This window comes from Neomonachus schauinslandi, chromosome 1, assembly GCF_002201575.2.
Source record: "Neomonachus schauinslandi chromosome 1, ASM220157v2, whole genome shotgun sequence".
NCBI lineage: Eukaryota > Metazoa > Chordata > Mammalia > Carnivora > Phocidae > Neomonachus > Neomonachus schauinslandi.
In genome coordinates, this window is record NC_058403.1 from 161,026,610 (window position 1) to 161,036,817 (window position 10,208).

Consider the following 10,208-nt stretch of genomic DNA (forward strand, 5'->3'; position numbering starts at 1 on the left):
GCGCGCGCGACTGGTCGGAATGGGCGGAGGGCGATACGTCTTCCTCGACGAAGGATTTGATTGGCTGAGCCGTGAAAATGGCGGCTGTGGGCAACTGGGTGGCCGGAAAGCTGCTGTGGAGTCTGACAAGCTTTCACCACTTTCGGCTCTTGATTTCAGCCTAGCGTTCTGAGCTGAAGAAGTTTTCGCATCTGATTCTGCTCCGCTCCTCGGGCGTCGCACCCTCTCGGCCATTGCTGCTGTCGAAGCCCCCCCTGAAGGGCATGGCTGGGATGGAGAGTCCGAGCCTGGGGGACTGCGGAGCTGCCCCCTCGGTCACCTCCAGTGAGCGCTCAGCGTCAGACCGGCCTTGTGACCTCCGGCAAGTTATAGTCCCCTTTCGGGACTCATTTTCACCATCTGTAAAATGGGAGCGGGCTGGGGTGCGTAGAAGGTGGATGGGCCTTTCTAACCTAGGATCGACAGATCTCGAGACCCACAGGGTTAGTTACTTGGAGCAGTGGCTGTAGCTCAGGAACTCTTCCAGTGGGTTCAGTCAGCCCTGGGGTGCATCCTGCTTCGTTAGCCGGAATGACGAAGGAGCTGGAAGCAGCAGAGAGGTTTTGTGCAAGGGGTCCAAGGAGAGGTCAGCTTGGGCTGGAGGATCCTAGGAAGACCTTGGAGGAGATGTCATGTTAAGCAGCCAAGGGTGCCCCCAAAATGGGTCCTATAAGAAGTTACAGAGGCGGGGTGCCTGGGTGGCTCAGTCGGTTAAGTGGCTGCCTTCCGCTCAGGTCGTGATTCCAAGGTCCTGGAATCGAACCCCGCATCCGACTCCCTGCTTAGCGGGAAGCCTGCTTCTCCCTCTCACACTCCCCCTACTTTTGTTCCCTCTCTCGGTGTATCTCTCTCTCTGTCAAATAAATAAAATCTTAAAAAAGAAAAAAAAAAAAAGGTTACAGAGGCAGCCACAGGCATGTATCCTGTGGCCAGGGCCTGGTGCGTAGTAAGCATCACTTATTTGGGGAGAAGGAGGGTGTCTCACTGACTCTTCTAAGCAGTTCTGTTGATCCCAGGTTAAGAGCTCATCTATTGGTTCATATTTTTAAATTTATGCCAAGTGTCACCAGAAATTTTTATAATAGCCCTGTTCAGTAATTAACAACAACAAAAAGTTCCTAGGGAATAGCTTGAGCTTTTCGTTGTGCAGAGACTTCCAACCCTTTGTAACCCATGTTGGAGGACAGGAAGATATTCACATAGCATAAGACTGGTCCATACTGATTTTAATCTCCTGTAGTCTAAATTTTAGTCCATATGGTTCCTGCTCTGTCATGGATTGAAATTGAATAAGCAGAGGAAAATAAATTTTAAATGAGCTGATCACTTGTACTTTGTTTTTTTCAGCGAGGAAGATGGTGCTCTGGGATCGGAAAGAGTGGGAGAAGATGAGAAGCAAGTGGTAATAAAAAGTAGCAGTGAGTGTAATACCCTACTGCAAGAATCCATTGCTTCTGCTCAGACTGGTGATACTACAATGACAGAATGCCATAAGTCTGTCCCGTGCGGATGGGAAAGAGTTGTGAAGCAGAGGTTATCAGGGAAAACAGCAGGAAGATATGATGTATATTTTATCAGGTGAGCATGCAAGGCAGTACAGATAGTACAGCCAAATCATTTTATCTAGACAGGTATTGGGAAAGCATCACAGAAATCTTGGCTTTTTTCTGTTCTTACCAGAAATCATTATAGATTTTATTCCTTGAGTGTCACTGGTTAGTTATAGCAAGTGATTTGGGGATAAGTACATATATCTTCTGCAAACTGTTGCCCTTAAATTTGTAAATAATTGTAAAATTATTTTATACTATCATAGAGGAAACTATTTAAAAGTACCACTTTATTACTTTTTTTTGTAATTTTAAATGACAAATACCCATGGCAACATTTGGAAATTATTAATTAAAAATCTGAAATAGGGTCCAATTCTTTTTAAGGTCACTTTTATTTACTAGCAATAAGTTTTCTTTAATATCATTTTCTAGCCCACAAGGACTGAAGTTCAGATCCAAAAGTTCACTTGCTAAATACCTTCACAAAAATGAAGAGACTTCCCTTACGCCAGAAGATTTTGATTTTACTGTACTTTCTAAAAGGGGCATCAAGTCCAGATATAAAAACTGCAGCATCGCTCCTCTGACATCCCAAATGCAAAATGAAAGTAATAGTTCAAACCGGAACCTCAGGACACGAAGCTGGTGGAAAAAAGATGTCTTTCCTCTACCAAGTGGTAGTTTGGAATTGCAAAATAGCAGAGGACTGTCTAACTTTAAAGAAGATGAGGGTGTTAATGATGTTGACTCCAGAAAGGTTAGAAAGCCCAAAGGAAAGGTGACTATTTTGAAAGGAATTCAAATTAAGAAAACTAAAACACGGTGCCGGAAGGGTTTTCCAGATTCTGCTCAAAGTAATAAGAAAAGAAAATCTGAGTATAAAAAGGCAGATGCTGAAAGTGAATCTGTTGTGCAAGAAAGTCAGCTTGGTAAGACACTCTCCATTTCTGATGTTGGAGCAAGCAACAAGACCCTCAGTGTAACCAGTGAAGAAAAGAGGCTTGTAAAAGAACAGTCATTGAGTTCAGGATCAAATTTTTGTTTTCAACAAATAACTTCTGGCATCATAAACAAATTAAGTTCAACTGAAGAAGCAGAACACAACAAGAATTGTGAGGAAACCTTTTTAGAATCTGAGGAAATAAAAGTAGAAGTTGGGGAAAGGAAGGAACATTTGCATACCGACGTTTTAAAATGTGGCTCTGAAATGGACAACAACTGCTCACAAACCGAGAAGGACTCTATTTCTGTGAAAATATGTCAAGGTATTCAGAGCACTACAGCTGCTAATGAACACGTGATGAGTTTATACTTCCATATACTATATTTCATGCCTGTACCCAGTTAGGATGTGGGAATAGAACAAAGAAATAGGACTAAATACCAGATACATTGTACCAGTTGATCCTATTACCTTATTTAACTGATCTTCAAACCCTTTCCTATGGCATAGGTGGAATTGGCTGGCTACCACCTTGCTAACCCCAGCTCAGGAGATTGTGCCATTTACAGCTGCTATCATCTCTCCCTGGTGCAATAGCTGGGACTCTCCTCAACAGTGCTTTCCCTTCCCATCTTCTTTCCAGCCAGTAATATTACGGCTTTAGGGAAAATGAAATGCTTCACTTGTGAAAAGGTTTGGGGAAGACTCCTTTTAATGCCTAAACGGTTGAGAATAGTCTGTGTCTACCCTTTTGCACCCCTCCTCTTATTTATTCCTGATGTGTGACTTCCAATTTCAGTTTGTACTTATCATAGTCATTTTTATCTTCTATTATAATGTAATGCTTTTCTAAACGCTTTAGAGCTCTAAATAATTCAAAACTGTATTCACATAGTTCATCTATTATTTGTAATATGCTTTTAATACAGAGTTCAGAGCTTAGCAGTATTGCCTTTATAATACCTCAGTGAATAAAAAATAAAAAGAAGACCTTTTGAGCAGCCCTGTATTAGTTATTCATTATGCCATTATGGTATAATGAATAACTCCTTCAAAGAAGAAGAAGAATTTTACTTAAAGTCCTGTCAGGAGATAGCCTGGACAAATTGGTGGAGCAGGGGGTTAGACTTGATTTCTGTTCTCAGTTCCACTCATGATTTTATGTCTTTGCTGTGCCTGGAATTCCTTTACCTTTAATAGAAAATGACCATATATACCTAGGAACTGCTTAAGAATTCAAGTCTCTCCTTTAAAGACTTTAAGCTTCTTAGAGCTTTGAGGTTTATGTAGCTTTATTGCTAGTATAATGGACAAATAAATACTAAAAACATCCTTTTGTGACCAAAACAGAAGTATCCTATTCATCCTATACATAAAGAAGTCTAGTTCTCAGCACAAGATGAAGTACCCTGAGTTTAAGAAGTGTCTAATGGAATTGTAAAGACTTTCCCGTTGGCTTAGTTGGAAATTGAAAAGTAAACTGAGCTTCAGTCTCCTACTAATAAAGGACGCTAGTTAATAATTATTTATAGGAACCCACAGAAGAAATTATCATGTAACACTTAGTAAGAGTACTTTCTTTTGACCTCTTTTTTTACTTTCTACTAGGCTTTGCCTATTCGAACTAGAATAGCAAAAAACAGTAGCTAATTATCTGGAGAGCTGGATACCTATCCCAATCTATAATTAGTCCCACTTTCATTTGGGGATTGTTGTTTAATTTCTAAGCCTTAGTTTGTTTATCTGTAAAATGGAGGTAATAATCCTCACCAGTCCAATTTTTCACATCAAGAATATTGCAAAGTAAAATGAGAAGTGAAAAAGATGGCTTCACACTATATAACTGCCAAGGTATTATTAACTGACATTCAAATTTAGAGGGTAAGGCTATGGAGAGTATTAAATGTGATGATTTTAGAAACTTGGGAAGCCTGATAATGCTGGTCAGGTAGTCTGTTATGTTAACTGAGCTTCCCAGTAGATAGTGATCTCAGTAGTCCAAGGTCCAAATCTTAGGTTTTTCAGTAGGTTTTGTTTTGTCTGTGTCCTTTTTTGTTTTTTAAGTGTAAAAATATTCACTGCAGAAATTTTGGAAAATATAAAAAATTAAAGGAGAAAAGAAAAATTAGCAACAACCATTATACCATTTTGGTTTATTTCATTCTAATCTCTGTTTCTCTTTTTTCTTTCTTTATTAAATTGGGATCATATGTAGACTACTGCATTTTCACTTAAAAAGTTAAGGACATGGGGGAAAATATTCATGATATAGTCTCAAGATGTTTAATGACCACATTGTACAAATGTGTCATAATTTAAAATATTCCATATTATTTCTAATTTTTTAGTACTATGAACTCTGAACATAAATCATAGAGTACTAGTGTAACAGAGTGGTTAAAGTTATGGACTTAGGAGCTGGACTGCCTGGATTTGAATTTCCGCTCTGACACTAACTGTGGGACCCTGGCCATGTTACTAAATTTATCTGTACTCACTCAATTTCCTTATCTGTGAGGTGAAAGTAAATAGTACCTAGCTTGTAGGTCATTAGTGGGATTAAGTTGGTTAATTTTTGTAAAGTGCTTAGAATAGTACCTGGCCAGTATTAAATGCTTTATAATAGTAGTGTGTTGTTATTTGCACCCCTGAATATTTCTCTAGGCTAAGCCATAGCTTCTATAAACAATGTTCACTATTCCTTTTCAGAAGATACCATTCCACGGACACAAATAGAAAAAAGGAAAACAAGCCTATATTTTTCCAGCAAATATAACAGAGAAGGTATCTCTTTCCTAATCAGAAAATTAGATTTTAAATCTGTTTCAGGTGTTCAGCTCTGATGCAGTGTGTTTGTTTAGCTCTTAGCCGCCCTCGACGCAAAGCCTTTAAGAAGTGGACACCTCCCCGGTCACCTTTTAATCTTGTCCAGGAAACACTTTTCCACGATCCATGGAAGCTCCTCATTGCTACCATATTTCTCAACCGGACCTCAGGTTTGTAGATTATTTTCATCTTTATCTTAGAGACAGTGTGATGAGGAAAAAGGGCACTGGATTCATTAGGAGGTCTGGGTTCAAGTTTAACTTTGAGTCTGTGTGACCTCAGGCAAGGACTTTCCCTTTCAGCCCTCAAACTCTTCACCTATGAGAAGGTTAGACTAGATGACATCCAAAGCCTTTTTAAGCACTACAGAACAGATTGTCATTTATTTTCTACTTCCAAACGAGTTTTGGTCAGCAGTGAAAATCAGTTAACATTCCTCCACCCTCTGTCATGTGTAAAAGCATTTCTTTTTCATGGAATGCTTTCTTTAATGTCATTGGCACTTCATATTCCATATGCTTTTATACTAGTTATCTGATGACTGGATTATTTGAAAACCAATAATCAGGCAAGGCTAGGTATCAGTATGATTTAGCCATACTATTAGCCAAATAGCTGATAGATAGTGTTGACTTTTGACTCTGAAGGTGGTTGCCTTTTCAGGTAATGGCTTCTCCGCAGGAGTTTAAAAAAAAAACAAAACAAAAACCCTCTATATGAGATTTCTAGATGAGGAAGTACCTGAACTTAAAAACAGCCCATCTGGAGGCTTGTAATCACAGTTACTTTTACTTCCCAGGCAAAATGGCAATCCCTGTGCTCTGGGAGTTTCTGGAGAAGTACCCTTCGGCTGAGGTAGCAAGAACCGCAGACTGGAGAGATGTGTCAGAACTTCTTAAACCTCTTGGTCTCTACGATCTTCGAGCAAAAACCATTATCAAGTTCTCAGGTACTTTCCTGTATACCCAAAGGAAAGAACATAAACTGCCTATTTAAGAGAGCCACACCTTAAACTTTAATGTCCTTGCATGCTACATTAATTGAGGTCATTCAGCTCAAGCACTGAAGGCATTTAAAAACAGTCCGGTTGCCCCAAACCACAGTCCCTCACCGACCCAAGCAATAAATCTTTTTTTTTTTTTTTTTTTTAAGATTTTATTTATTTATTTGAGAGAGAGAGAATGAGAGACAGAGAGCATGAGAGGGAGGAGGGTCAGAGGGAGAAGCAGACTCCCTGCCGAGCAGGGAGCCCGATGCGGGACTCGATCCCGGGACTCCAGGATCATGACCTGAGCCGAAGGCAGTCGCTTAACCAACTGAGCCACCCAGGTGCCCCCCAAGCAATAAATCTTTGCCCAACACTGGGACAGGTCATCTGGGCAGGATTAGAGGAAGAAGTCAGTGAAGCAGAATGCCCTGTTGACCATAAGGACTTTGCCTCTGTCTAGTTAGCACAGCACAAAATAATAATGGTTAGTAAGTGGCAGGTGAGAGGTTCAGATGGGGTGCTGCGGGAAATCAGAAGAGAGAGCCATCAGAACTGGGGTTGTTAGGAAAGACTTCTTGCTGTCCCTTTCTGCCATTCTCACCATCTAGCTCTGCATCACCACATATTTAGGGAAAGTATCTTTCTAGAGGCTGACCTGATCTGTGGGGTGTTGTATTTTCAGATGAATATCTGACAAAGCAGTGGAGGTATCCGATTGAGCTTCATGGGATTGGCAAATACGGCAACGACTCTTACCGAATTTTTTGCGTCAATGAGTGGAAGCAGGTGAGACCCACTCCCAGCCATAACATCTCCAGCATATTTTGTCTCTGAGGCAAAATAAGTCCATCCTTAGAGCTAAAACTATTTCTTGGGCACAGTTTTGTTCCAAGCTTGAGGGGCACGTGGTGGCATGGGTCTTTTGGTAGCAGGGAGAGGCTCCAGAGATACTCCCAACTCCATAAAGACTCCTTGGTGTGGCCTCTGACTGACCTCCAGCAGTTTGTCACTTCTGGCCCTGTGCTGTCATTCTCATTCATGTGTGGTCTCTAAGCCTGACATGGTTCTCCTCCTGTCACAGTCATACTAGCCTTCAGAAATATACCACTGAAGGAAAGCAGGCAGGTTTGGGCTTGGAAGGTATGCTTGTTGGGTTTCTCCTACTGGTCTCAGACTGCTTTTATGGTAACTGGGCCCTACTTCAGCTACCCAGTCAACTGAGTATGCCCTGCCCACAGATATCCAGAGGGTGTCCTGGCAGCGGTGGTACTGCCAGGTGGCCCAGTACACTGCCCTCTTGGTCTGTGACTCACCTTAAAGCATTCAGCTAGTAGGTCTGGCCAAGCCCATCCCTGCTCCACCGTTTATTGTGATCTGAGCAATCCATGTAACTCTCAGGGTCTATAACCTCCTTCTGGGAAATGGTATATTAGTACTTGACTCATGTTATCACCACCCCACATGGTAGGTCACGGTGAAGATCAGTACTAAATTGGAAAGTACTTTGTGAAGGATTACCTTAATGTAAGGTATAGTTTTAAGCATTCATGAATCCAGTTAGGCTAAAGGTTATACTTTTCAGGTATGCTATCCTAAGGTATTTTTCCCCTACCATACCTTTAAAAAGCCCATTTAAAAAATGTATTTCTGACGAACTTATATAAGGTTTCTGTCTCCTAATGTGTTATATTTCTTCCAGGTGCACCCTGAAGACCATAAGTTAAATAAATATCATGACTGGCTTTGGGAAAATCATGAAAAATTAAGTCTGTCTTAAAATTCTTTGAAATTTTCAAACTCATTTTTTATACATTACCTTGCACTTGATTCTTAAGAGCTCCATTCACCACAACCAACTGCCTTTACGGGTATATAGATTGTAATTAGTCCAACTAGAAATATAATGTAAGTTTTCTTAATGTGTGTAACACTGGTAGATCTTTGCTACTGAACGTACTAGAACATGTTTTGAGATTTTTTTTTAAATAAATTGTTATTTGACAAGAATCCTAAAAATGTAAATGACTTTTCCAATAATAAAATGTGATTCAAAGTTGAAAAAAAAACTTTCATAAGTTCTCAGTAATACAAAGCAGATTTCTATCATTGTTGCTTAAGGAAAGATTGAATTTTCTGTTCTCTTTCTATAAAAATGGAATTACACAGTTGTTATGTAAGATGCAATCAAAGAGTTTACAGCCAAATATGTAAGAAAAGATATTATAGGGTATGTTAGGCAGTTAATTTATATTTTTATATTTTACTAAAAAAAAGGTAACAATAAGATTCTTTTGTCATCATGTGTACTTGACGACTCTGTTTTAGCATCCATTTGATAACCTGTGAATATCTGCCTGCAGCTTTGTTTCAGAGTGTCAGCTTCTGGCTCATGCATTTTACCTTGACCCCCTTGTGAAAGCTCGAACATTTACCCATCTCTCAACCTGATGGAGGACAGGACCTTCTAAGTTTTGTATCTTTTTTTTTTAAGATTTTATCCATTTATTGGAGAGGGAGAAGCAGGCTTCCCATCGAGCAGGGAGCCCAATGCCAGGGCTTGATCCCAGGACCCTGGGATCTTGACCTGAGCCAAAGGCAGACACTTAACCAACCGAGCCACCCAAGCGCCCCTTGTGCCATTTTTAATACAGGTATTACAATGTTGTAGCTCAAATACTGAAACATTTACCTTAGAAAGAACTCATCAAACAACAATAACAGAAAATCCCAAGTTGTTAAGTCTCATTTACCAATTGCCATTTTAAGGTATAATTTGAAAATTAAATTGATTGAAGAAATGAAAAATAAATTGTTGGGGGGGAAATCGGAGGGGTAGACGAACCATGAGAGACTATGGACTCCGAGAAACAAACTGAGGGTTCTAGAGGGGAGGGGGTGGGGGATGGGTTAGCCTGGTGATGGGTATTAAGAAGGGCGCGTATTGCATGGAGCAGTGGGTGTTATACACAAACAATGAATCATGGATCACTACATCAAAAACTAATGATGTACTGTATGGTGACTAACATAAAATAAAAAATTTTTTTTAATTTTTAAAAATTAAAAAAAAAAAAATTGTTAGGGAAACTACCTTTGTGGTCGGGTGGAGTGTGCTGTAGGACAAGTTGGTTGTTTCCACTTTAGTGAGCTAGTTTCAGTTTTTGGAGAGAGAGAAGGATTTTGACCAGAGAACGGGAAAACTGGCCATATCCCCCCCAACAAGGCAAACACCCACTTTATAACATCCCATCACATCTTTATTTAGCAATCCTCAACATAGCATTTACTAAATGCAAACCCTGTGCTTGTGAGAGACACAAAGATGAAAAGGTTCTGTAAAGGGGTGCCTGGCTGGCTCAATCAGTAGAGCATGTAACTCTTGATCTCAGGTTTGTGAGTTGGAACCCCCTGTTGGGTGTAGAGATGACTTAAAATAAGATCTTTGGGGGGAAAAAAAAAGGTTCTGTAGAGACATGTGATCTCAGGGAGAGAGAAAGGCACACAAAATAATGGAAGGGAACAAAAGGAGTAAGTTGTAGGGGCAAGATGCCCAAACCCTGCAGCTAAGAGCATAGAGGGCCCTCTGAAACGCTGGGCCCCAGCTGGGATTGGGGGCTAAGGCAAGCTCACCAAGCCTAGGACATCAGGTGTGGCTGAATGGCAGGGCCTGCGGTCAGATACCCTGGGGAGTATGAGCCTGTGTGGACACAGCAAGGGAGCTCCAGCCGTGGCCATATCTGGCTTTTCTCCTTTGGTGCAGGTGAGGTCGCCTGCCCTCTGTACCTGTTTCCTCATCTCGTTCAAAAGTGATAGTGAGGCTATCACCACTCATAATAACTTACACAGTTATAATGATTAT

The 10,208-nt window shown here is 40.6% G+C and overlaps 1 protein-coding gene across 5 annotated transcripts; it reads left to right on the forward strand.

Moving 5' to 3' along the window:
- The first annotated feature begins 79 nt into the window (after nucleotides 1-79).
- MBD4 (methyl-CpG binding domain 4, DNA glycosylase) lies at nucleotides 80-8,440 on the forward strand. 5 transcript variants are annotated; one of them, XM_044916323.1, is made up of 8 exons: nucleotides 80-365; nucleotides 1,391-1,617; nucleotides 2,025-2,857; nucleotides 5,245-5,319; nucleotides 5,397-5,531; nucleotides 6,161-6,310; nucleotides 7,032-7,135; nucleotides 8,049-8,440. In XM_044916323.1, exons 1-8 carry the CDS (start codon nucleotides 264-266, stop codon nucleotides 8,124-8,126), a joined length of 1,704 nt encoding a protein of 567 aa, XP_044772258.1. In that variant the 5' UTR covers nucleotides 80-263; the 3' UTR covers nucleotides 8,127-8,440. The 5 variants fall into 5 exon arrangements, with proteins under 5 accessions (XP_044772258.1, XP_044772269.1, XP_021550676.1 ...); XM_044916334.1 differs by having other exon boundaries at nucleotides 2,025-2,831; nucleotides 5,237-5,319; XM_021695001.1 differs by having other exon boundaries at nucleotides 80-361; nucleotides 1,387-1,617.
- Nucleotides 8,441-10,208: the final 1,768 nt, after the last annotated feature.

Excerpts from the sequence above, each read along its gene's own strand:
- MBD4 (XM_044916323.1), top strand. The coding sequence starts at position 264 with ATGGCTGGGATGGAGAGTCCGAGCCTGGGGGACTGCGGAGCTGCCCCC. Across the intron at positions 5,532-6,160 it reads ATTTCTCAACCGGACCTCAG|GCAAAATGGCAATCCCTGTG; the intron begins GTTTGTAGATTA and ends TTTACTTCCCAG. Across the intron at positions 7,136-8,048 it reads GCGTCAATGAGTGGAAGCAG|GTGCACCCTGAAGACCATAA; the intron begins GTGAGACCCACT and ends TATTTCTTCCAG.